This window comes from Chiloscyllium punctatum, chromosome X, assembly GCF_047496795.1.
Source record: "Chiloscyllium punctatum isolate Juve2018m chromosome X, sChiPun1.3, whole genome shotgun sequence".
NCBI classification, from domain to species: Eukaryota; Metazoa; Chordata; class Chondrichthyes; order Orectolobiformes; family Hemiscylliidae; genus Chiloscyllium; species Chiloscyllium punctatum.
Window position 1 is genome coordinate 26,115,252 of NC_092791.1, and position 27,061 is coordinate 26,142,312.

Consider the following 27,061-nt stretch of genomic DNA (forward strand, 5'->3'; position numbering starts at 1 on the left):
GTACAGCACAGAACAGGCCCTTCAGCCCACGATGTTGTGCCAATGATTAAGCCTAATCTAAATTAAAATAACCTAACTTACGCGTCCCTCAATTCACTGCTGTCCATGTGCATGTCCAGCAGTCACTACCACAGCTGGCAACGCGTTCCATGCATTCACAACTCTCTGCGTAAGGAACCTTCCTCTGACATCTCCTCTATACCTTCCTCCTAACACCCCTCGTGCCAGTCAATCCTGCCCTGGGGAAAAGTCTCTGGTTATTGACTCTATCTATTCCTCTCATTATTTTGTACACCTCGATCAGGTCTCCTCTCTTCCTCCTTCTCTCCAGAGAGAAAAGTTCAAGCTTAGTCAACCTCTCTTCGTAAGACAAACCCTCCAGTCCAGACAGCATCCTGGTAAACCTTCTTTGCACCCTCTCCGAAGCCTCTGTATCTTTCCTATAGTAGGGCGACCAGAACTGGACACAATATTCCAAGTGTGGTCTCACCAGGGTCTTGTAGAGCTGCAGCAAAACCTCACGGCTCTTAAACTCGATCCCCCTGTTAATGAAAGCCAAAACACCATATGCTTTCTTAACAACCCTATCCACTTGGGTGGCAACTTTGAGGGATCTGTGTACTTTCACACCCAGATCCCTCTGTTCCTCCACACTGCCAAGAATGCTGTCTTTAATCTTATATTCAACATTCAAGTTTGACCTTCCAAAATGCATCACCTCTCATTTATCCAGGTTGAACTCCATCTGCCATTTCTCAGCCCAGCTCTGCATCCTGTCTATGTTGTGCTGCAGCCTGCAATGGCCCTTGATACTATCAACGGCACTTCCAACCTTTGTGTCATCTGCAAATTTACTAACCCACCCCTCAATTTCCTCATCCAAGTCATTTATAAAAACTACAAAGAGCAGAGGCCCAAGAACAGAGCCCTGCGGGACCCCACTCAACACTGACCTCCAGGCAGAATACTTTCCATCTACAATCACTCTCTGCCTTCTGTCAGCTAACCAATTCTGAATCCAGACAGCCAAATCTCCTTGAATCCCATACCTCCTGACCATGGGGAACCTTATCAAATGCCTTGCTGAAGTCCATATATACCACATCCACTGCTTGACCTTCATCAACCTGTCTCATCACCTCCTCAAAGAACTCAATAAGATTTGTGAGGCATGACCTGCCCCTCACAAAGCCATGCTGACTGCTTTTAATCATGCTATGCTTTTCCAAATAGTCATAAATCCTATCCCTCAGAATTTTTTCCAACACCTTGCTGACCACAGACGTAAGGCTGACTGGGATTGCCAGGGATTTTCCTATTCCCCTTCTTGAACAGAGGAACAATATTCGCCTCCTTCCAATCCTCTGGTACGACTCCCGTGGAGATTGAGGAAGCAAAGATCTTTGCCAGCGGCTTAGCAATCTCCTTTCTCGCTTCCCAGAGCAGCCTAGGGTAAATCTGCTTTGGCCCTGGGGACTTATCAATCTTAATGCTTTCCAAAATTTCCAGCACATCAATTTCTATCTGGTCAAGCCTATATCCCAGCTCTTCAAAGTTCTCATTTACAACAAGTTCCCTTTCCTTGGTGAAAACCAAACCAAAAGACTCATTTCGGGCTTCTCCTATCTGCTCAGACTCCACGCACAAGTTCCCTCCGCTATCCCTGATCGGCCCTACCTTCTCCCTGATCATTCTCTTAGTCCACATGTATGAGTAAAATGCCCTTGAGTTCTCCCTAATCCTTCCTGCCAAACCTTTGTCGTGCCCCCTCCTGGCTCTCCTCAGTCCATTTCTGAGCTCCTTTCTAGCAAGCCTGTAATCCTCTAAAGCTGTGCTAGATCCTTGCTTCCTCCACCTTACGTAAGCTGCCTTCTTCCTCTTGACGAGAAGCTCCTCTGTGCTCGTCATCCAAGGTCCCTTAATCTTACCCCTTCTTACCTGTCTCAGAGGAACAAATTTATGCATCATTCGCAACATCTGCTCCTTAAATGGTCTCCACATGTCTGCTGTGCCCTTTCTGTGGAATAATTGCTCCCAATCCGTACTTCCCAACTCCTGTCTGATAATGTCATAATTTCCTTACTTAAATATTTTCCCATGCTGCTTCTCTCCCTCTCCATGGCTATGGTAAATGTGAGGCAGTTGTGATCACTGTCACCACATAGCAATAACCCTGCTCCATCTGCATTTTTCCAAAATCTGCCCGCCTATGAGTTCTTCAATCTCTCTCCTGCTATTAGGGGGTCTGTAGAAAACCCCCACTGAGGTGGCTGTTCCCTTGCTGTTCCTAACTTCCACCCGTACTGACTCAGTAGACAAACCTTCCTCAACAACCTTCATTTCTGTAGCTGTGATGCACTCTCTGATTAGCAAGGCTACACTCCCTCCTCTTCTTCCACCCTCCCTGTTCTTTTTAAATGTCCTAAACCCTGGAACATCAAGCAACCATTCCTGCCCCTGTGAAACCCATGTCTCCGTTATGGCCACAACGTCATAGTCCCAAGTACTTCTCCATGCTCTAAGTTCACCACTCTTATTTCTGACACTTGTTGCATTAAAGCAGACATACTTTAATTGATCCCTTCGTTCCATCACATGAAAAGCCTCCCTGATAGATTCACTACATCCTGTCACTGCACCATCTACAACTACTCCCCTCCCCCCCCCCCCCCCCCCCCCCCCCACAAACTCAGATATGTAGCTCTGGTTCCCACTCCCCTGTCAAATTAGTTTAAACCCTCCCGAATCACACAAGCAAACCTTCCACCCAGGACATTTGTACCCCTCCAGTTCAGGTGCAACCCGTCCTTCATGTACAGGTCCCACCTTCCCCAGAAGGTATCCCAATGGTCTAGGTATCTGAAGCCCTCCCTCCTGCACCAGCCTCACAGCCACGTTAAGCTGCACTAGCTGCCTGTTCCTCATCTCACTATCTCGTGGCACTGGTAGCAAACCCGAGATCACTACTCTACTCATCCTGCCCTTCAGCTTCCAACCTAACTCTCTGTAGTCGCTTTTCAGATCCTCAATCCCTTTCCTGACTATATCATTGGTGGCAATATGTACCACAATTTTTGGCTGCTCACCCTCCCCCCTTCAGAATCTTGTAAACCCGATCGGTGACATCCCGGACCCTGGCACTGGGGAGACAACATACCTTCCGAGAGTCCCGTTCCTGACCACAAAATCTCCTGTCAATCCATCTCACTATTGAGTCCCCTACCACTAGCGCTTTTCCATTCTCCCCCCTTCCCTTCTGAGCCACACTGGCAGGCTCAGTGCCAGAGACTCGCCCACTTAAAAAACAATCACTTACTCTTTTCAGTAGCCTTCGCTTCTCTCCGCCCTCTCTCCTCGCCGCTCTGTAAAAGATTTACCTATAACTTGTATATCCTTACACTCAATGCCCCTTCCAATGAAGGCAAGTGTGCCATAGGCCTTTTTTACTCCCTTATCTATCTGCACTGCCACCTTCAGTGATCTGTGGACCTGCACACCCAGATCTCTCTGCATATCAGTATTCCTAAGGGTTCTACTAATCACTGTATAATTTCTATCTGTACTTGATCTTCCAAAATGCATCACCTCACATTCGTCTGGATGCTAGCTGATTTAAAAATGCCACCTAAGAGGTACATATTGGCCAGGAGAATTCCATTTCGTAGAATTATGTTAAAAATGCATTATGAATTATGTTCCACTTAGAGTGAAGGGTAAGGCTGGTAGGATTAGAGAACAGTGGATGAACAGAGAAATTGAGGTTCTAGTCAAGAATTTAAAAAAATTCTAGATAGAGACAACTGGGTTCAAATGAATCTCTTGAACAGTATAAAGAGTTCAGGGGCATTCTTAAGAGGGAGATGAGGAAGGCAAGGAGAAGATAGGAGGGAGCCTTGGCAAAAGAAGGTTAAGCATAATCCAATGAGCTCCTACAAGTATATTAAAAACAAAAGAGTGACGACAGAGAGAGAGAGAGAGTACGGCCCTTTAAAGATCAAAGAGGTCATCTCTGTGTTGAACTTCAGGAGATAGGAGAGGTATTAAATGAATATTTTATGTCAGTTTTTACTGTGGAGATAAAAAATGGAGGTTTTCCATTTCCAACGCAAGGAAATAAATATAGATGTTTTGAAAACAGAAGTGCCAGAGGTGTTAGAAAATATAAAGGTGGATACATCTCCAGGAGCTGACCTAGTGTATTCCAGGTCATTGTGGGAAGTTAGGAGAAATTGCTGGGCCTCTTGCAGAAATATTTGTATCATCTTTAACCATGGGTGAGGTGCCGGCTGACTGGAGAGAGGTTAATGTGCCTTTGCTTAAGAAGGGATGGAAGGAGAAGCCTGGGAACTGTAGACCTGTGACTCTGACTTCAGTGGTGGGTAAGTTGTTGGAAGCAATTCTGAAAGAGAGGAATTATATGCAATTGGAGAGGTAAGGAATGATTAGGGTTGGTCAGCATGGTTTTGTGTGAGGGAAACCGTGTCTCACAAACTTGATTGAGTTTTTTGAGGAACTAACCAAGAAGATTGATGAGGGCAGAGCGGTAGACATTGTTTACTTGGACTTTAGTAAAGCCTTTGACAAGGTTCCACATGCTAAACTAATTTGTAAAGTTAGATCCTATGGGATTCATGGTGAGCTTGCCAATTGGATACAAAATTGACTTCACAACAGGAGACAGAGGGTAGTGGTGGAGGGTTGTCTTTCAGACTGGAGGCCTGTGACCAGTGGTGTTCCACAGGGATGGGTACTGGGTTCATTTTTATTTGTCATTTATATAAATGATTTAGATGAGAATATAGGAGCATGGTTAGTAAGTTTGTAGATGGCACCAAAATTGGTGGCATAGTGGACAGTGAAGAAGGTTATCTAAGATTACAAACAGATCTTGATCAATTGGGTCAAAGGGCCTAGGGGTGGCAGATGGAGTTTAATTCGGATAAATGCAAGGTATTGCATTTTGGTAAAACAAACAATGGCAGGACTTATACAATTAATGGTAGGGCCCTGGGTAGTGTTGCAAAATAGAGAAATCTAGGGTTCAGTTACATAATTCTTTGAAGTTTGCATTGTATATAGACAGGGTGGTTAAGAAGGTGTTTAGCACATTTGCATTTATTGCTCAGATCTTTGAATACAGGAGTTGGGATGTTATGTTGATGTTGTACAGGATATTGGTGAGGCCTCTTCTGGAATACAGTGTCCAGTTCTGGTCGCCCTGTTATAGGAAGGATATTATTAACCTGGAGTGGGTTCAGAAGAGATTTACCAGAATGTTGCTAGGACTGGAGTGTTTGAGTTATAAGGAGCAGCTGGATAAGCTGGGACTTTTTTCAATGGAGCGTAGGAGGTTGAGAGGTGACCTTATAGAGGTTTATAAAATCATGAGGGGTATAGACAGGGTTAATGGTTGATGTCTTTTTCCTGGGGTAGGGGATTTCAAGACGGGGGCATAATTTTAAGGTGAGAGGAGAAAGATTTTAAAAAGATATGAGGGGCAGTTTTTTCACACATAAGAGTGGTTCGTGTGTGGAATGACCTTCCAGAGAAAGTGCTGGAATTGAGTACAGTTACAATGTTTAAAAGACACTTAGATCCATATAAGAATAAGAAATGTTTGGAGGGATATGAGTCAAGAGCAGGCAGGTGGGACTAATTTAGTTTGAGATTATGGTTGGCATGGACTGGTTGGGCCGAAGGGTCTGTTTCTGTGCTGTGTGACTACAATTCTGCTCAAAGTGTTGCAGGGCCTTATGCTCCATCTTGGTTTATTATTTCGTTTGAAAGACAGCACCTCCAACAGTGCAGCACTTCCTCAATGCTGAACTGAAGAGTCAGTCTGGATTCTGCGCTCATGCCCCTGGAGTGGAGCATGATACCACATACCTCTTACTAAGCAGTGAGCCAAGGCTGATTGCTTCTCTGCAACGTCATGATGAAATTTCAACCCCATGAAGTTGTGAATGAGTGCAGTAGGTTGTGGACAGGTTTCATCTATGGTACAGTGCAATTAGTAGACTGTGTCTCTGAACAAGCAGTTCATTGGTATCAAACAGACAAAAAGAACTGTCAGAGAGGCATTACTATCTTCTTTTACAACACTAAGGACAGTGGAATAACGTTCCCTATTAAAAACTAATTTCAAATTAAACTTTGCTTCAGAAAGTGCTGATTTTGAGCACATGGTATTTGAGTAGGACCTAGATTGAAGTTGAATCCAGCATGTTTATAGATAAGAATATTAAGCTATTAATTTAAATAAAGTAAATTATGTCAACATGTGAGCGTCAGAAGGAACATTATCCCTATTTGGTACAGTCACTGTCACAGAAAAAAATCCCTATGCAATTAAGTTTCCCTTGTTTTTTTTCACATGACTTGGTCGACATTTACTGTTGACAAATATGTTAAAATTTTCTGAATTGGGGTCAGATAGGGGTTATTGGAAGAGTAGAATAGGCTTGCATTTATATTGCACCTTAACCTAATTCCGGGCTGCCAAAAGATTTTTACAAGCATTACCTTAAAAATGTAGCCAATTCTTTAGTTATGTAATTTAAAAAGTACATCTTAGTACATATTTCTACTGTTATAGGACATCAGTGAGGCGATTTTTAGAATATTGTGTGCAGTTCTAGTCTCCCTGCTATAGGATGTTGTGAAACTTGCAAGGATTCAGAAAAGATGTACAAGGATGTTGCCAGGGTTGGAGGATTTGAGCAATGGAGAGGCTGAACAGGCTGGGGCTGTTTTCCCTGGAGCGTCGGAGGAGTGGGGGGAATTGACCTTATAGAGGTTTATAAAATCATGAGGGGCATGGATAAGATAAATAGACAAAGTCTTTTCCCTGGGGTGGGGGAGTCCAGAACTAGAGGGCATAGGTTTAAGCTGAGAGGAGAAAAATTTTAAAGGGACCTATGGGGCAACTTTTTCATGCAGAAGGTGGTGCATGTATGGAATGAGCTGCCAGAGGAAGTGGTGGAGGCTGGTACAATTACAACATTTTAAAAGGCATCTGGATGGGTATATGAATAGCAAGGGGTTTTGAGGGATATGGGCCAAATACTGGCAAATGGGACTAGATTAGGTTGAGATATCTGGTCAGCATGGACGAGTCGGACCGAAGGATCTGTTTTTGTGCTGTGCAACTCTGACTCTATACAGGAGCTATCTGAGATTTTCGGCAAGATGTGATGCCTGTTTGTATTGCTTTGAACACCATAACATTTGGAAATTCTTAAGACACAGAGAGAGAAATCTTCTTGTCTTATAGGAGGTGAGAAGAAGGACAGGTGGGGGAATCTAACTGGGTGAAAATTCAGAATCCTGACAGGCGGATGAACCCTTGCAATTAAGTTCTCTGAGTACTGAAAGCACATTGACCTTCCCAATTGCAAGAGTCAGGAATCTATTTGCATGCTTTCGCATTTTGCAAAAGGCCAGCTCGTTGGAACTAAGTTCCCCTTCCCAATTGAGTTCTTCTCAATTGAGAAATACATGTCGAGAGTGTGGTGCTGGAAAAGCACAGCAGGTCAAACAGCATCCAAGGAGCAGGAGAATTGACATTTGGGCATAAGCCCTTCATCAGGAAACAAGACTTATGCCTGAAACATTGATTCTTCTGTTCCTCGGATGCTGCCTGACCTCCTGTGCTTTTCCAGCACCACACTCTTGACTCTGATCTCCAGCATCTGCACTCCTCACTTTCTGCTTAGAAATACTTGTGTTCAATACCCAATTGTATACAAGAGGCATGCACCTGATGAGGCACACTTCTTCCTGGACTTCAAAGTAAGTGCCTGTTGCTTCAACCTTCTAGTGAAATGTTTTTACAGCAATATTTGTGATGGTGTCAGTGCTTCAAATGAAATAAAGGTGGTACAACGGATGGAAGATCATTGGGAGAAGCACTGTCTTGGAAATGGTAGAACATTGGCAGCAAGAGGTAGTTGCAAGCCATTCCCATGCACCTATTCAGAGCAACACTTGCCAACACTAACAGGTGATCAGTCTGTGTGGCATCCCTCCACACTGGCACAATTAGACTGATGACCCTGTAATGTTACTTTGCAGTGAATAGATAGTGCCATTTCCCCTTGCACACATCCTTTCGGTATTGCAGCCAGCTTCTTTTGTAGTGGGGAGAAAGTGAGGACTGCAGATGCTGAAGGTCAGAATTGAGAGTGTGGTGCTAGAAAAGGAGCAGGATGATGAACGTTTCAGGCATAAGTCAGCCTCTGGCACCAACCTGTACTGTGATCGCTGCTTTGCTTTGACAGTTTCTCACCCCTGAGCAATCTCTTATTTATCTTGGATGGCTTGGCAGAGAATTGGTAGTGAGGCATTGCTGAACAATAAGGCCACGTTCTGTCTTGTCTGAGACATCTTGAAGGGATTGACCAACTCGATGGTGAGTGAACTTTCTGGCTTGTAGTGTAGCCTTTAAATATGATGCCTGGACCTTGGAAAAACCTTCTGTCCTCTGCGTACCCCATTATATTTCTTGTTCCACTCGTACAAAAAATGCGAATGCTGATGTGATGAGCTGAACACCTCAAAATCACACGGGAAAACATGGCCCACCCCTGAGACAAGTGACTCCAATTTCCACACTTGAATTAAGACTGCAGAATGAAGATTCCATCTGTGATGCCAGGGAGGTTTTTTTACATTATTGCAAAACCTTTTACAGGTCATCCGTTAGCAGATAGATATTTTGTTCCTGTATTAAAGGTAAAGATGCCCTAGTCCCGGAGAAGCTTCTGTTCTCTCATTAGATGGAGATGACTGGTGGCAGTTTAACCTGAGGATCACCATGCCTTATGCAAAGGGAGACGTTGAGAAGGACAGTCCTTTGTGGTAACCTTAACCAGTGCAGGAACTTTACCCACACTGTTGGCATCACTCTGCTTCACAAACCAGCTGTTCAGCCAACTGAGCTAACTGATCTCCAAGATCATAGTGATACAATTATAAAGAACCAATCATCCAAATCAGGTTACATTTGTGTAATGCAGTAATCAACATGAGATAATTCAGTTGGGTCTGTGGATTTTCCCTGTGGTTAGATATACTTCATATGCTCCATTGTGTTTCTATTGCTTTTCAATGTTGTGAAAGTTCGCTTGGCTCCATTCTGACTCTCCATGGAAAAATGGAATGGCCCATAGTTTAATGAAAAATTAATCCTGTTTAATTTCAGTTTTACATGCTTCTGCAGTTTTTTTTGGTCTCATTTCGTTTATTTTGAGTCTTTCTCTTGCAGAATTCGCAGCGCCTTGATTAGATGGCCAGACCCACCTAACATTCCCTACTCCTTCCCTTGTCGACCTCAGACAGCTATGACCTCTACACTGTTGGACTTTAACCTCATGGACACAGGCCAGGAGGACATTATTGTGAACCACTGTGACCTGGAAGTGAAAGGAAAATATCAACTCATTCCATCTATTATCTATGCCATGTGTTGCCTTTTTGGAGTCATCTACTGCTTCTTTGGTGAGTGAGGTATTGACCAATGTGTGTGAAACACCAAACTTGAAAGTGGAATCCAGGATAGTGAATAAGACATTTGATATGCTTGCCTTTATAGTTCAGTGCATTGAGTATAGGAGTTGGGATGTCATGTTGTGGCCGTACAGGACATTGGTTAGGCCACTTTTGGAATACTGCGTTCAATTCTGGTCTCTCTGTTATAGGAAAAATGTTGTGAAACTTGAAAGGGTTCAGAAAAGACTTACAAAGATATTGCCAGGGTTTGAGCTATAAGGATAAGCTGAATAGACCAGGGCTATTTTCCCTGGGGTGGGGAGTCCAGAACTAGAGGGCATAGATTTAGGGTGAGAGGGGAAAGATATAAAAGAGACCTAAGGGGCAATTTTTTCACACACAGGGTGGTATGTGTATGGAATGAGCTGCCAGAGGAAGTGGTGGAGGTGGGTATAATTACAACATTTAAAAGGCATCTGGATGGGTATATGAATAGGAAGGGTTTGGAGGGATATGGCCAAATGCTAGTAGATGGGACTAGATTAATTTAGGATATCTAGTCAGCATGGATGAGGGTTTGTTTCCATGCTGTACAACTCTGACTGTAAAAGTGGGTGGATGGGTGTTGGGGGGTTGGGGGGGGGGTGGGGGTGGTAATGCCACCTTTGAAAGTGGATTTGTCTAGTTACAGCATAGTTCTTGTGTTTCTATTGCTGTCCAAAGTCTATTGCTGGGTCTGTTCTACCTGGGCCAGGCAACAATTGTTGGGTATCTGAAAGCTAAAAAGGTGAGGATAAGAGAGCCGCAGTCACACCATCTGCAGCTTCACTTCATGTCATGTAGTCCTATTAAAGGTGAAGTGGGAAGTAATACCTTTCTATGGAAACACTGCATCTCTCCTCCTTGACAAATCCCTACAGCGCCACATCTAGGAGTCCTCTCTCTTACCTGTCACTCCATCTTCTGTGCTTTTGCTTCTTCTCTTCAAGCCTTCCACAGTCTGTAGCAATGTACGCATGAATGAGTGGAGCTCCCCTTTAAGAAACTCCCTTTCAGAGATGCAGGCTAGTTGCCATTCAAGTGGCTGGAGCTCCCCTTCAGCATGAAGTCACCAGCGTACTTTGCAATGAGCTGCACATTGATACAATTTAGACGAGGAATACAAAATTTACATTCTGTCTTCCTTAATGGAACCATGCATGGACTCACCTGAAAACATGCTTTGATGAGTTTTCCCCTTCCCTCTCTCACTGCCCCAGCCCAAGCTCATTTTTATTTGCACTCATTTTGCCCATTGTTATGATTTGACTTTTCAATTGCCTGAGGTTTTGTCTAATCTCACTGGCCCAAGTTGCTTGTTTTTAAGAATGAGCTGTTGCCTCCAGCAAATGCTGGAGGTGGTTGGATAAGGGAGTTAGGAAGGGAAGGGGAAAAGGTGCTCCATTGCCTTTGCTTTGTCGACTGTTTTCAGCCTCGAGGACTTGACTCTTGTTCTGCTACAAGAGAAGAAGCTAGTCAGTTGGCATGGCAGCTCAGTGGTCAGCATTACTGCCTCACAGCACCAGGGACCTGGATTCAATTCCACCTTCGGGGTCACTGTGTGGAGTTTGCACATTCTCCCCGTGTCTGCGTGGGTTTCCTCCAGCTGCTCCGGTTTCCTCCCCAGTCCAAAGATATGCAGGTTAAGGTGGATTGGCCGTGCTAAAACTCCCTGTAATATCTGGGGATGTGTAGACTAGGTGGATTAGCCATGGGAAATGTGAGGTTGCAGGTATAGAGTGGGAGTCTGGGTCCATGTGGAAGGTTGGTGCAGAGTTGATGGACTGAATGGCCAGCTTCCACACTGTACGGATTCTATTTGGTGAGTATCGAGTAAGTAATTAAGATTTATAAGTACAGAAAGCTGGAAAATTTTCCTAAATTCTTTGTTTAGAGTGCTGTCTGAACTCTACACTCAGTTCTATCTCTCTATATCACTGGCATTCCTTGGTTTCAGTATGTCAACCTCATTTGCTCTATAAAGGCACCAGTTATACTAACTGGTGATCACAATGAAAGGTTTTATTGGATTATATTCCACCCATTTCTACTTCAAAAAAAAGAATATTTGAAGTTTTATCTGGTCATTATAATAGACAATAGACAATAGATGCAGGAGTAGGCCATTCTGCCCTTTGAGCCTGCACCGCCATTCAATATGATCATGGCTGATCATTCCTAATCAGTATCCTGTTCCAGCCTTATCTCCATACCCCTTGACTCCACTATCTTTAAGAGCTCTATCCAATTCTTTCTTAAATGAATCCAGAGACTGGGCCTCCACTGCCCTCTGGGGCAGAGCATTCCACACAGCCACCACTCTCTGGGTGAAGTAGTTTCTCCTCATCTCTGTCCTAAATGGTCTACCCCGTATTTTTAAGTTGTGTCCTCTGGTTCGGCACTCCCCCATCAGCGGAAATATGTTTCCTCCTGCCAGAGTGTCCAATCCTTTCATAATCCTATACGTTGCAATCAGATCCCCTCTCAGTCTTCTAAACTCAAGGGTATACAAAGCCCAGTCGCTTCAGTCTTTCCGTGTAAGGCAATCCTGCCATTCCAGGAATTGACCTCGTGAACCTACGCTGCACTCCCTCAATAGCCAGAATGTCTTTCCTCAAATAATCTGCCTTTTGATTTTGTTTGAAGTTCCATGGAGCTAAAAAGGAATGTCAAAGGTATTGCAGATGTGTTTCTCCTTTTATTCCATTCAGTCAGTTGCTCTCTGCTTACCTGTACTCTGGATCTTTCTTGAGTTAATCAGCCTCATCTTAGAATGCTGCTCATATTGAGCACAAAACCTAGGCTGACACTAAACTCTCACTATTTACAAAGCAAGTGCATTTGTGTGAATCTGACTGACGGTATAACACATTCACAATCTGTGTTCCAACAATCTCAGGGCATACTGCTGATACGCATGCAGCAACAATAGAAAAACAGGAGACACTGGGCACTGGCAGGAGCAGCATAGAAACACTAAACATTGGGCACTGAGAGTAGCTATAAAAATGCTAGACTCTGGTCACTGGCAATTGACTATAAAAATACTAAAACTCTGGGCATTGATGGGAAACCATAAGAGTACTGAAACTAATGCTGGCATCATCTAAAACTAGATTATCTGGTCATTGCTATTTCTGGGATCTTGGCTGTCAGGTTCCTGGCATTATAATAGTGGCAGCTTTTCAAATGCACTTTGTTTGCTATAGAGAGCTTTGGGATGTCCTTATGTCATCAAAAACACGATATAAATTCATTTATTATTAATTCTGAAGGGTCACTGGACCTGAAATGTTAACTTAGCTTTCTCTCCACAGATGCAAACAAACATTGAGTTTTTCCAGCAATTTCTGTTTTGTTTCTTTATTATTAGTGCCTTTACTGTGCTTTAATGGGGAAGCATAACATAACTTTAGCCCAGGGATGCTTGAGAGGCTAGAATGCTATCAGTGTGGATCTCTTCAATATGTGCCTTTTCATATCACCTTGTGATATCTGACACAGAAATGGGCTTCAATTGCAGTTAATCGGGTTGTTGACATTTACAGTGAGTAAACCTGATGTTAAATCCTCAAGCATTTGCCTCTAAATTAGGACACTCACAGACTTGCTCAATAAGCACTTGCATATCTGAAAGGGAATTTTCTATTCCACTATTTTTAAGCAACTTTCAGGAGAGAAATTTAATGATATAACAAATCATCTGATAGCCTCCATTTTGAAATGACAAAATGGCTGTCGGGTTAAACCTCTTGCAGGAACCTTTGATGCTGGAATTTATTGAACTGGCCAGGTCTGTGATGGATTAAACATTCAGATTACTTAATGAAACTGAGAAGGCAGCAAAAGAATGAGCTGGCGTAAGCCAACTTAATTGGATCCTTCCCATCCAAATAGAGGGAGTTCATATCGTCTTCTCAGATTCCGGACCAAGCTTAAGGCTGCACAACCCTGTTTGTTAAGTGCCTGATGTGTACAGATCTGGATCAAATCTGTTGGGATTAGTAACAGGTGCTATTGCTGCCAGTTAATACGAATGCAATTGAGAAAAGAAAAAGAATGCGGAACCTAAACGTGGATAATTTTCAACCACTTCAACATACACAGCTGCAGAGCAATCTGATGTGCCAGCATTATCGACAAACAAAAATGTTGGACCCATTTTCCTTTTGCCATTTTGGAGGAAAAGCTGCGAGCTTCATTCTGCTCTTGGCTCTTTACATGACTTCTGCGTGTGTCTCTGCGAGTTGTTTACTGTATATTCCAGGCTGCCTGTCAGTGATTATTATAGATGTGCTAGTGATTCATTACACAAGCTAGTGTGGTGACTGGAGAATTTTATGACATGCAGTCAATGTGAGACACTGTCAGATTTTAACTGAGGAAACTAGGTGAAAGGTTGCAGCTTACTTTGTGATATCACCATGGTTGAACAATGCAGATGTGAAGCTGGAGTAAATTAAGTCAGAGTTTGAAGCCAAATGTGGCTTAAGGCTGCTGCCCAAGTTTAAAAAAAAACATTCTGGTGATGCAGTCAACAAACACACCATGGCTCTTGACCCTTTACCACAACCCTGCTTTAAATCTCCTGCCATATGACCAATTAATATGGAAATGAGGGACCATTTTAAAGAAAAGGTAAAATGATTTCCACGTTACTGGATTATGGGTTTTGTTTGTCCGGTGTGATTCCTCTATTGCCTCTGTGCTACTGTCTTGTGGTTCACCTGCTCAGTTACCTACAAATGCACAGTGGTACCCCCTGCCAATAGGCTTTGTTACTAAAGTCAATTTGCAGCAAAGTCTTTGTAACAGTGCGTCTTATTCTTAAAGGAGAATGCTGTGATTGTGAAGTTAGAGATTACTTCGGAAATATGTGGTCAATAAAATATCTGCTCTCTTAAAGCACATCCCAGTAGGTTAGACAGCAGGCCCAATGAAGTGTTGAAAGAGGCATCTATTTCTGTCTTTGAAAGTGTTGCTGTGTCCAAAATCTGTTCCCATCACTTATTCCAGAACTCGATGTTTGAACCCATCCAACCAGACCTCTGCCCCTGTCACAGTACTGAAACAGTTATTATCACAGTCCCCAGTGACATAGGAACAGGAGTAGGCCATTCAGCCCTTTGAGTCTGTGCCATCATTCACTGAGATCATGGCTGATCTGTGGCCTAACTCCATATACCTGCCTTTGACCCATATCCCTTGATACCTTTGCTTAACAAATATTTATCTAATTCAAATTTAAAATTAACAATTGATCCAGGTTTGCTGCCATTTGTGGAAGAGAGTTCCAAATATCTACCACCATGTGTATAGAAGTACTTCCTAATATCTCTCCTGAACTGTCTGGCCCTAATTCTCAGACTATACCCCATGGTTCTAGAATCCCAACCAGTGGAAATAGTTTATCTTAATTTACCCTGTCAATATCTTAAAGACTTCGATCAGATCACCCCTTAACCTTCTAAACTCGAGAGAAAACAGCCCTAATTTGTATTATCTGTCCTCATAACGTAACCCTTGAAATCCAGGTTTCATTCTTGTAAACCTATGTTGTACTCCCTCCGAGGCCAATAAAGCCTTCCTAAGATGTGGTGCCTGGATCTGCTCTCAGTAGTCTAAGTGGGCTCTAACCAGGGTTTTGTATATCTGCTGCATAATGTACTCCAGACCTCTTGAAATAAAGGCCAGCATTCCATTAGCTTTCTGGATTATTTTCTGTACTTGTTTGTGGCATTTCAAAGAGTTACGCATCTGACCCCAAGACTCTTTGGACATCCACTGTATTTAACTTCATACCATCAAGAATGTGTCCTGATCTCTCCTTTGTTGGTCCACATTGTGTGTGCTTGGGACAAAGGTAAACTTTCCCTCCTTGATCTATCTACAACTGTTGTCATGGTGACCATACCATCCTCCTCCAACAACTCTCCATTGTTGTCCAGATGTTGGTGGGATCTGCTCTCTCCTGGTTCCATTCTTATCTCTCCCATCTTAGCCAAAGACTCCTTACCTCTGTCATCTCCTACAAACCTTTGGGATATCTAAGGTCACTTAATTCTGGCCTCTTGAGCGTTCCCCATCATATTAGGGGACTCGACGGGGGAGATGTGGAGAGGTTGTTTCCCCATGTGTGGGAGTGCCTCTGACCAAAGGGCATCACCTCAGAATAAGGGGTCACCCATTTAAGACAGAGGTGAGAAAGGAAGTTTTCTGAGGGGAGTGAATCTGTGGATTGCTTTCCCACAGAGGGCTGTCGAAGCTGGCTCATTCAGTATATTCAAGGCTGAGACGGACAGATTTTTAATCAGGAAGGAAATCAAGGATTATGAGGGAAAGGCAAGAAATTCTTATCACTCTGACAAGTTTCTGATTGTCTCTCCCAATTCTCCTTTCCTATCTGATTTCTGTACACTTAACTGTAAAGTGCATCCAGTTAGTCTGTGTGTTCGAGGTCTTATGTAAGTGCAAGTTGTTACAGATCAATTTGTCTTAAATCTCGAAAGATTCCAAACTATCAAAGAAACCTTGCAGGCCAGCGATGAGTTGTTGCCCCAAACTGAACCACAGTTGGTCAATCTGAAAGAAAACAAAAAAACCATTGGAACACTTCAGCAGGTCAGTCATCGTCTGTGGGGAAAGAAATAGAATGAATGGTTCAGTTCGGTGACTATCCTCAGAGCTTCTATTGGGCAAAGTGACATCTTTAAAAGACCTGTTTATCAACGTTTGTTTGTCACTTATATAAATGATTTGGGTGAGAATTTAGGAGGCATAGTAAGTAATTTTGTGGATGACACCAAGATTGGCGGTATGGTGGACAGTGAAGGTTATTTAAGGTTACAAAGAGATCTTGATCAATTGGGTCACTGGGCTGAGAAGTGGCAGGTGGAGTTTGATTTGGATAAATGCGAAGTATTGCATTATGGTAAAACTAAAAAAGGGCAGGACTTATATCATTAATGTTAGGGCCCTGGGTAGTGTTGCAGACCAAAGAGACCGAGGGATTCAGGTATATAATTCTTTGAAGCTTGAGTCACAGGTAGACGGCGTGGTTAAGAAGGTGTTTAGCACGGACGCCTTCATTGCTCATTTTGAGTATAGGAGTTGGGACGTCATGTTGAGGTTGTACAGGACATTGGTGAGGCCTCTTCTGGAATACTGTGTCCAGTTCTGGTCGCCCTGTTATAGGAAGGATATTATTAACCTAGTGAGGGTTCAGAATAGATTTACCAGGATGTTGCCTGGAACGGAGGGTTTGAGTTATTAAAATAGGCTGGATCGGCTGAGACGTTTCTCGTGGAACATAGGAGGTTGAGGGTGACCTTATATGGGTTTATAAAATCGTGAGGGGTATAGATAAGATGAATAGCTAGGGTCTTTACTCTAGGGTGGGGGATTTCAAAACTAGGGGGCATGTTTTTAAGGTGAGAGGAGAAAGATTTAAAAAGGACACGAGGGGCAACTTTTTTTTTAACACAGTATGGTTCGTGTGTGGAATGAACTTCCAGAGGAAGTGGTGGATGTGAGTACAGTTACATCATTTAAAAGACATTTGGATAAGTACATGAATTGGAAAGGTATGGGTCAAATGCAGGCAAGTGTGACCAGTTTGGTTTGGGAACATGGTCGACATGGACTAGTTGGACCATAGGATCTGTTTCCATGCTGTATGACTCCATGATTTAACGTGCCTCAGGGTAGTGATTAAATAATTAACAAAATCTCCATCGTTGTGTGGAGCTCAGAGTTGGTTTTAGCAGCAATTTCTCTGCTTCATAATGTTGTTTAGGGATAGGGATTCCTGTTGTCTGTTCGTTACTAAGAGCGGTGCGAACCTGTAATTTAGCATCAGGTTGCCTGACTGTCATTGCTTTAGTGTGGTAAAAGTGATTAATGTTACCTTTTCAAACTTTGTTGCAGGTTATCGCTGTTTCAAGGCTGTCATGTTCCTCTGTGGGCTGATGTTTGGCTCCATCATCATTTTCCTACTGTGTTACAAGGAGCGGGTTCTGGACATTCAGCTGAGTGTGGAGGCCAGTGCTGGTATTGGCCTTGGCATTGGAATCCTGTGCGGACTGGTCACCATGCTTGTCCGTAGTGTTGGGCTCTTCATGATTGGCCTCGTTCTTGGCCTGCTGGTAGCAACTGTCACCCTCATTGTGATGGAGCAGTTCTACCACCCGCATACCATCTGGGTGCCAGTGGGCCTTCTCATTGGTGTCGGCATGCTGTTTGCTGTCTTAACTTTACAGTGGCAAAAGCTCTTCACTATTATCTCCACTGCAGTTTTTGGTGGCGCCATCATTACACTGACTGTGGACTACTTCATCGAGCTGTTTTCGTTGGCAATATATGTCTATGAGAGGCTCAAGATTGCTCCTTCATTGCCCATTTGTTGGTACAGTTGGGTGATCCTTGCCATCTGGCCAGTGCTGAGTATACTGGGGATTCTGGTCCAATGGAAGCTGACAGCTGAAGGCTATTCACACACTGAAGGTAAGGCCAGCTCAAAACTGGTAAGAAAGGATTTTCTACTTCTCTACCCTCTAACCAAATAGACTGCCATGAGGATACTGTTGGAGGGATGTGACAGTGAGTGTCGATGGATAATTATTGTCTAACACGGCCTGAGCTTGCTGTCATTTAGTGCATGCACGCATACACTTTATGGCAAAGGTCACTGGGCAGTGATTGGGTTAGAAACCTTAATGATTATCCCACTCACCCCTCCCCACCACCACATGTCCCTTCCTGTGATCAGGGTAGGGTGATCTCAGACCAATTCTATTGTTCCCAGCGCTCCTCTACTTAATTCAAGCCAGACCTGGGATCAAACATGGTACATTGCTAGTTTGTGTGATATGGAACACACTGGATGATGATTCTAGCAACTGATTCTCACATTGAACAATCAGTGCTTCAGCGTAGATATATTATGGGATTCAAAGGACTCATTAAATTGTCCTTTTCAGTTCATGTTACATTGATGCTGATCACGAGTATTTTGGCTGGGAAAACCCTTTGGGACCAGGTTGAGAGAGCTGACTGGTGTTGCTCTGGGTTCAATTGTTCTTCTCGTTGTTTGATGACCAGTTTCTTGCCAAAGCACATTGTTGGGTCCAATCTTCTTCTGGCCATGCTGATTTACTGTTGACTCCACCGAGAAAAGCAAATGAGAATGACAGAAGTATGACTTGGCTCAATTGTCCTATTCTTGAGTAAAGATGGAGCCATCTTGTAGAGGGTAGGTCAAGACAAGGAGAGGGAATTAGAGCTATTAAAATAAATTCTATTGCCACTAATGCTTTCTTCTTCCTGTAGTCATTATCAGTAAACGACAAAAACGAGTGCAGTTGATGAGAATACGACAGCAAGAAGCAAAGAAACGACAGAGGGCGTCTCAGGCGGAGGGCACATATCGCAGGAAGCCATACCCAGTCAAACGGTACACGGGAGACATCCTTTCACCGGTAAAGTATTCAAAGTCAAACTCTTGTCCTTGGGATATTAGAATGATAAGGGAGAACAGAAAACCTCTGATCTTAGCATTTTTATTCTTCTGCTCCCTGTTAAGCTATGTTGTTATGTAGAATTACACAGGATACATGGCACCTAAACAGGCCATTCGGCCCGAAAGATCAATTTATGGTCCACATGACCTTCTTCTCACCCTTCCTCATTGAACCCATCAGCATAACCCTTTTCCCTCATCTTCCATTCAAAGGTATCTATGTGATTTACCTCATCCTCTCCATCCAAATAAATCAAACCAATTTGAACACAGGAATTGAATCACATTCCATTCCAGTCCATGCATGTTCTGCCTGAAGCTTTCCTATGCTCATGACCTACTGGTGCTTCATCCTAAGTTGATTTCTTGGCAGTATGTGTCAGTGTTGGTTTGCCATTGCCTTCCATTCTCAGGGGCAGGCCCAAATCTACCTTGGCTAGAAGAGGAATCGATCCCATGCTGTTTGCATTATTCCAAACCATACACTCTCTATTTAGCCAACTTTGCTACAAACCCCTTTTTTAAAGTCAGATAGTGAATCCAAAAATATCCCCAGTGCTATGATTAAAGGTAGATGTTTGTGTGTTCACGTGAGCGAATTATGGAAAAGGAATCGTACAGAGCGATGCAATATAGGATCAGGACATCCACTCCACATCCAGCTAGTGTAGTTCCTCTCCCTGACAGTGGTGAATCCTTGCAGGGTGTGATTCCATGAACGTCAACTATCCATGTGTCGTCCTTAAGGTGTGAGCCAAGGCAGTGAGGCTGGGATTTTCTGCTTGGCTTCATCTCAGTGAAGTGCCAGTGGAATAAGAGTTCTACCATTCTGTTCCCAACTATGTTCTATTGGTATTCCTGCTTAATTGTGCAGTCTGCTTGGAGGAGCAGGAACATTACTTAACTGGAGGAAGACTGCAGGATACTATGGAGTGGAGGGAGTTGGGAGTTCTCAATCATGAATCACTAAAAGCTGGTATCCGAGTTCCGTGGGTAATAGGGAAGGTAAATAGAATGTTAGCCTTTATTTCAAAGGGAATGTAGTACAAAAACGGGGAGGTTTTGCTAAAACTATACAAGACACCAATCAGACCACAGCTGAAATACTGTGAACAGGTTTGTGTCCCTTATCTAAGGAAAGATAGACTGACATGGGAGGCAATCCAGAGAAGGTTCATTCAGCTGATCCCAGGTATGGAGGGACTGTCTTATGAGGAGAGGGTGAGTAGATTGGGCCTGTCCTCATTGGAGTTTAGAAGAATGAGAGGTGACCTGATTGAAACATACAAGATTCTCAGCAGACTAAGGCTAGATGCGGAAAGCTTGTTTCCCGTTGGGGGAGAATCTGAGACCAGAGGGCATCATCTCAGAATAAGGGCTCCCACATTTAAGACAGAGATGAGGAGGCATTCCTTCTCTCAGACGGTAGTGAATCTGTGGCATTCTTTACTGCAGAGAGCTGTCAAGGCTGGGTCATTGAGTGTATTCAAGGCTGAGACAGACAGATTTTTAATCAGGAAGGGAATCGAGGGTGTATGGGGAAAAGGCAGGAATGTGGAGTTGAGGATGATCAGATCAGCTGTGATCACATTGAATGGCAGAGCTGACTCGATGGGCTGAATGGCCTACTTCTGTTCCGATGGTTGTATGGTCTTTTCAGGAGTGTGTAGGGGATTGGGCGTGGGACAGGATGTTGGCTCCAGGTTTCGCTTTCTGACGGAAGTGGGTGTCAGACATGAAAACCTCAGAAACACTGGTGGAAATTCTTCAGATTCCTTCAGTAACATGGTGACTGCTGCAATTTCCACTGAAGGAAGAACGTATGAGGGAAAAACAAATATCAAACAGTGAGTTGCTGGGATCTGGAATGCATTGTATGATGCAATCATTGTCTTAAATACAGAATTTGATAAATACCTAACGGGGAAAAATTGGAAATAAAGACAAAGGGAATGGGATTAATTGGCTAGCTTCTTCAAAGAGCCAGCAGGGACATGATGCATGGAACAGCCTTTTGCTGCCCTATACTTTTTTAGAGTAATTAATTTTTCTCCATGTTTCTTTAGAGCTACATTCAGAGTATCCGAGATCGGCAGACAGCGACATCCATGAGCAGTCTGAACACAAACATTCACACCGTTGTGGATCTGGATTACGACTGTGGTTCTACTGTCCCACTCACAGCCACAACCCCTGTAGTCACAGCATGAGCTAGTCACCATCGCACAGCAAGTACTGGTCAAGGTTATTAGTGAACAACCAGTTTATTTAGCTCCCAGCTGGTGACAAGTAGATAACATGTTGACACTCTAGCCATAAGTCTCCACACACCATGGTCTGTGGGTGTGTGTGTCTCTCTCTCTCTCTCTCTCTCTCTCTCTCTAGGAATCACAGTTCCTGCAAGTATGAAGAAATCTTTGAGTCTGTTCATTTGTTACCTGCCTGAGTATGTTTTCAGCAATCTGACTGAAAGGAGTTGAACAGGCACCTCACACTCTGCTAATGAAAGGGTGCTTGGCATGGGAGTGGCACATCACCAGTTAAGGAAGTGTGTATCTTTGTGACCCAGCAGATAAAGTTACGTGCCCCGTGTCCACAAAGAATAATCAGGACAAGTATGCAGCTCACCTGTGACCTTGGATTCTGCCTGTTGCAGACGACATATTTTCCAATTTGCTTATCATCCACTCTCAACAGGTTGTCATCTTTGGGCCACCAATCTGGCACTTTATGCAGCCACAATTCACATTGAATTTCTTTCGAAGCAGCCATTTAACATGTAACCTATTCAACCACTTGTTTCTCAAGTCCAAATTATTTCATGCCCTTGTCTAGTAGTTTAAAACATGTCATTGTTCAGTGGCAAGCACAATTGACCTTTAAGCAGTGAACTATCTCCCTTTAATACTGTTCCTCTAAACCTGCCTCTAACAAGTGTAATCCAGCAGAGTAAATGGCCAAATGTTAAATATAAAACACAACCACTTCCTTGATTTTGTCCTCTGGTTTTCTCTGTCTGTGTTCCTCCTAATACTGATCAGAGATTTAAAATCATTATTTGTGATGAGTACCTGTTATTTCCTGCTTTCCCACCTTTTCAAATTCCAGATCTGCATGAATCAATTCAAGATTCAAATACTACTGGAAGGGCCAGGTCTTTCCCTTCATTCTTAGATGAATGTAAATATCTCCAGTACCTCTTGACTATTCAAATGGTCTTCGCACCCGGGACAACAGCTCTCAGTTGATGAAGGATAGTCACGTTGCTTCTGTAATGAAATGAACTCTGGATGGGAATCTGTTGGAGATAGACTGATGGCATTGTTTATCTGTATACAATTCAAAACAGAAATGTACTAGGTCGAAGGCGGATAAAGGCAGAAGGTGCACGTCTCTATGGCGAAAAGACAAAACGTATTTGCATGATGAGTAATAAGCTCTCGATTCTAATTGACAGTATTACAGCCTGACCTATACCTTATCGATGTTCTGTACACTCCTGCATGACTCCATCCACATAGACTGCACGTACCTCTTAGGTCATTTTTTAAAAAATGCAGCTCTTATTTGCAATGAAGGTAAGTGAAATGAAAAGACAGAAAAACATCTTTACGCAGTTCAGCTTGAAGGACATATGTGAATGAGCATAAACAATGAGCAGGAGAGTGCATTCAACTTAGAAGACTGACGTGGAGAGAAACAGACTACACAATGCTTCAGTGTTGGAATATTCAATAATTCCTTAGGTTAATCTTGATAGTTATTGAAAGAGAAGTGTAAAATGCAAGGACTTTCTGTGCTGGTGAAAAGTACTGTACCATGTAGTATTTGCTTTGGGGAAGCATTTCAGCATTACCAGAAGTTTGCCAGTGACAGTTAAGTGTCAGTGCTTAGCACAGAGCAGTCTGCAGTTCCCCCTGTGGACTTCAGTATCTTGTGACAGTTGGGTTCCATTGTCAGTCCTGACCAGTTGCCATTGCAGCTCTTGAAGGTCTTGGGTTTTCAGTTTAACCAGCCAGATCAGAGAGGGTCAAACATTTTTTAGGCTTTGAATCTGCCAACTTTCAGCAGGAAGAAGGGAGAGAATTTTAAAGCATTTGAATCTGTTTCTTGAAATGTCTCCTTTCAAATTGCATTTTAACAGCCTGAAACATCTGGGGGAGCTTCTTTAGGTGAATGTGTTTGCAGTGCAGGCACTTGGCACTTGACTGAGTTTTCACTCTCTTCAGGTTCCTTCAATTCTTTGGACTGCCAGTCTTGTTGGAGGACTGTTCTGTGGGTGCTAGATGTTCTCTGATGCCTGGTCCAAGAGGCCATCCTTTCTGACCGTACACAAGAACTGTAGGAACTTCCCATCTGAACCCAGTCCCATCATCACTTGAGCGACACACACTCACGCCGAGAATACTGAGGACTGTGAGGAATGGGCATTCCTAGTTGTTTTTTTTTTATCTTCCCCTGCCTGGTGCAGCGGCACTTAAGGTGATCAGTGTGCTCCTGTGTTGAAAGTGGAACTCACTCCCACAGGGAGTGGTTAAACGGAATTGTATAAATGCATTTAAGTGGAACCTGGACAAGCATATGAGGAAGAAGGGGTAGAGAGTTTTATAATGATGGATTTAGATGGGATAAGTTGGGAATGGCTCGAGTGGAACATAAACACCAGTCCTATGTGATCCTATGACTGTCCCAGGTGAAATCAAGTTAAACCTGACACAGATTGGGGATTGAAACCATGGGCTCTCCTTCTCTACGTTAATCAGTATTGCACTATGCCATCAGGAAACGTACATGTTTGTGTTCATAACAGATGTTAAATATCATCAGTGACTTCTTGCAGTATGTGGTTCCATTTTTATATTGCGTCAATATTGATGTTGATTATGAGCTAACATTACACATTATTTCCCTGAATTAATTCACTTATTTTGTTTGTATCCTTTTGATAAACAATTGTTCCATTTATTCAATGTGGAGATTCTTTTCTGTAATGTTTCTGTGTGAATTATAAAGATGATTTTTACATGAGTAAGTGCCTGCGAGTATTATTTTCATGTCTTGTCGGTGAACCTGAAATAGTGGGGGGGGGGGAGCGAGAAGAGAAGAATAGAATCAAGGCAGGTAGAGCTCAAACCCAAGGTCGTTGGATTTGTGGCAAATGCAACAGTTCATTAACTACTTTCATAATTAATACCTAGATGTCAGGAATGACAGAATTAAAAGGATAGGTTTATAACTCAGGTTGACTATATTCCTGAAGTTTAAATCACATGAACTCCAAGCCCCGATACTTTCCTTATGGTGAATGAGCAGAAGATCCAAAGGAAACACAAGCAACGCAATTATTGCTAGGTACCTTTGATTTTACCTCCCACATTGTTCAAAGCAGTGACCGGGGACTGAAAATTCATTCCTGGAGATTCTGGGACAATGTTGGAGTAGTAACAACTCTGGGGGAAGTCATATTGATATTTGATATTAAAATTAGATTTTCATTGTTACTCATTCATGAGATGTTAGCATCACAAGTTGCCCCTTGAGGAGATGGTGTTGAGCTGCCATCTTGAACCGCTGCAGTCCATGTGATGTAGATAGACCCACAATGCCCTTAGGGTGAGAATTCCAGGATTTTGACCCAGCGACCCGGCGATATATTTCCAAGTCAGTATGGTGAGGGGCTTGGAGGGGAACATGCAGGGGATGGTGTTCCCATGTATCTGCTGCCCTTGTCCTTCAAGATGGAAGTGGTTGTGGGTTTGGAAGATGCTGTCTAATGTGCCTTGGTGAGTTATTGCAGGGCATCTTGTAGATGGTTTGCACTGCTGCCATTGTGCATCGGTGGTGAGGAGAGTCAATGTTGAAGGTGATGGTTAGCATGTCGGTCAAGTGGGGGCTGCTTTGTCCTGGTTGGTGTCGAGCTTCTTGAGTGTTGTTGGAGCTGCCCCCATCCAGGCAAGTGGGGAGTATTCCATCACACTCCTGAGTTGCGCCTTGGAGATGTGGACAGGCTTTGGGGAGTCAGGAGGTGAGTTATTCACTGCAGGATTCCCAACCTCTGACCCTGCTCTTGTAGCCACTCTTTTTCTGGTTAATGGTGATGCACATGAACTTCCTGAACCACTCATTCCGAGGACACAATGTGGATCGCAGGCCTCAAAGATGCAATTTGAACTCATAAGATAATAATATGAGGAAGGTTAAGAGTCCTTGCAGCATATAATTGTTTCTTTAATGATTTCTAGGTTCTTTGCATCTCCCTAAATTTGGGAAAGCAGTCCAACTGTTGATTGCTCTCTGTGAAGTGAAGGTTCCTGACCTCAGTTTTCCCAGTTTAAACCTGCTTGACCTCCACTTTCAATTCAATTTAAGCTTCTTTGAATTTACCATTTCCGTATCATTGAATATCACATGGATTTCTTTGATCACCTGAGATCAATCATATTGACTGGAAAAATAGTAAGGCACAATTAGGAAACTGGAACATTTAAATTCTACTTGCAGTCCAATTAAGAGGCTTAATGATGCATTGTGATTTCTTCAAATGGCATGCTGGTAGGTACAAAAAAAACATAAAAGATGGAAACATTAGAAACTGTCCACAGTACACCAATTGTAATTCCTAATCTATTTCATAACTAACTAAGTGTTACCCACTTACTAACATATCCCACTTGCCTTCCACCCCCTGAGGCCTCCACACTCACCATCCCCTCTCTACCCACCCAGCATCTCACATCCTCTCCTCACTCACCATCTCTCCTGTTCCCTACTCAATGCACTCTCTCTAGTCACAGCCATTCCCCTCATCCTGCCCATTCCCCATTTGCCAGCTCCTCCCTGTTCACCATATCTCACCCCTTAATGTGCATCACCATTAATCAATAACTGTAGCTGCAAGAGCAGGGTCACTGTGGTGAGTAACTTCCCTCCTGACTCCTCAAAGCCTGTCCACCATTCACAAGGCACAAGTCAGGAGTGTGATGGAATATTCCCCACTTGCCTGAATGGGGGCAGCTCCAACAACTTAACACCACCCAGGATAAAGCACATTTGCCCCCTCTTGATGCCTCTGTCTGGCTCACTTTCACTCAGCGCTATTCTCCTGCTCGCTGAATCTCTTCTGCTTGTGACTGAGTCCTGCACGCTGACTCTCACACAGTGACTCAGTCATAAGTCTCATTCTGTTACTGGTAGGGCAGGGGTTCGCCATGTGGAAAGCTCAACCATCATGCTTTCCGCCAATACCCTCGCCCACTAACACCCACAGATCTCAGTGGGCATACCCTCTATCCTTGGGGTCCTTGATCCAGGGGAAAGGACTGCAGCTGGCCTGTTGGGTGCCTGAAGAGCACAAAGTGTGGTGAGCCTTTTCAAATAGAGGCAATGTAGGGTCCTTGCCACCTGTCTAGCCCAGAGCCAAGACTTCTTAGCCTGCACAAGGTTCAGTCCCATCCATCTCTGCTTGGACCCTCTCACTCACTGCCTCGCTCTCGTGCTCACTGCTGCCCTCTGATACTCCGTCTCACTTATCCCTTCCTTTTCCGAAGCCAAAGAGAGAGCTTGAGAGAGGGTTGGTGAGGGGAAGGAGGCAAGCTAGGGAGGTTCGCAGTGCGAGCTGGTGAGTCAGAGATGGCTGCGTACTCAATACCATTGCCTTCGATCATTCAGGCTCAGCAGTGCTTAGGCAATGCCCCGCTCCAGTGTCTTGTATGACTGTATACCTCCAGTGCTCCATGTACAGCCCGTGTGGTCATTCTGCACCATACACCACTCTGTGTCCTGTAAGAAAAATGATACCTTTGCAAATTAGAAATCTACTCCTCATTCAAAGGCACATTTTTGGCTAAGACAGTCAGTGTGAAACTTTAACATTTGCTGCTGTGAAATCTTACCAGTCAGAATTTGAGTCATTCAACCATTTGGAATGAAATATTAAATCTCTGCTACTCCAGGTTTTCCCTCTCTTTCCCTCTTGTTGTTATGTTATGCTTTGGTTACGCACAAACATTTACCTGT

At 43.5% G+C, this 27,061-nt stretch overlaps 1 protein-coding gene and 1 long non-coding RNA gene across 3 annotated transcripts in view; one reads left to right on the forward strand and one right to left on the reverse strand.

Moving 5' to 3' along the window:
* The window catches only part of LOC140471332 (transmembrane protein 198-like), a 57,017-nt gene extending 33,044 nt beyond the window's left edge, over positions 1–23,973 (forward strand). For both annotated transcript variants that reach the window (XM_072567343.1, XM_072567344.1), the window contains exons 2-5: positions 9,266–9,498; positions 17,455–18,030; positions 18,856–19,004; positions 21,112–23,973. In XM_072567343.1, coding sequence (XP_072423444.1) covers positions 9,266–9,498; positions 17,455–18,030; positions 18,856–19,004; positions 21,112–21,255 — 1,102 coding nt within the window. In that variant the 3' untranslated portion in view covers positions 21,256–23,973. The remainder of the gene's footprint in view (positions 1–9,265; positions 9,499–17,454; positions 18,031–18,855; positions 19,005–21,111) is intronic.
* Positions 17,454–27,061, reverse strand: part of LOC140471335 (uncharacterized) — a 57,905-nt gene continuing 48,297 nt past the window's right edge. The window contains exon 6 of the long non-coding RNA XR_011956974.1: positions 17,454–26,824. This is a non-coding gene — a long non-coding RNA (uncharacterized lncRNA). The remainder of the gene's footprint in view (positions 26,825–27,061) is intronic.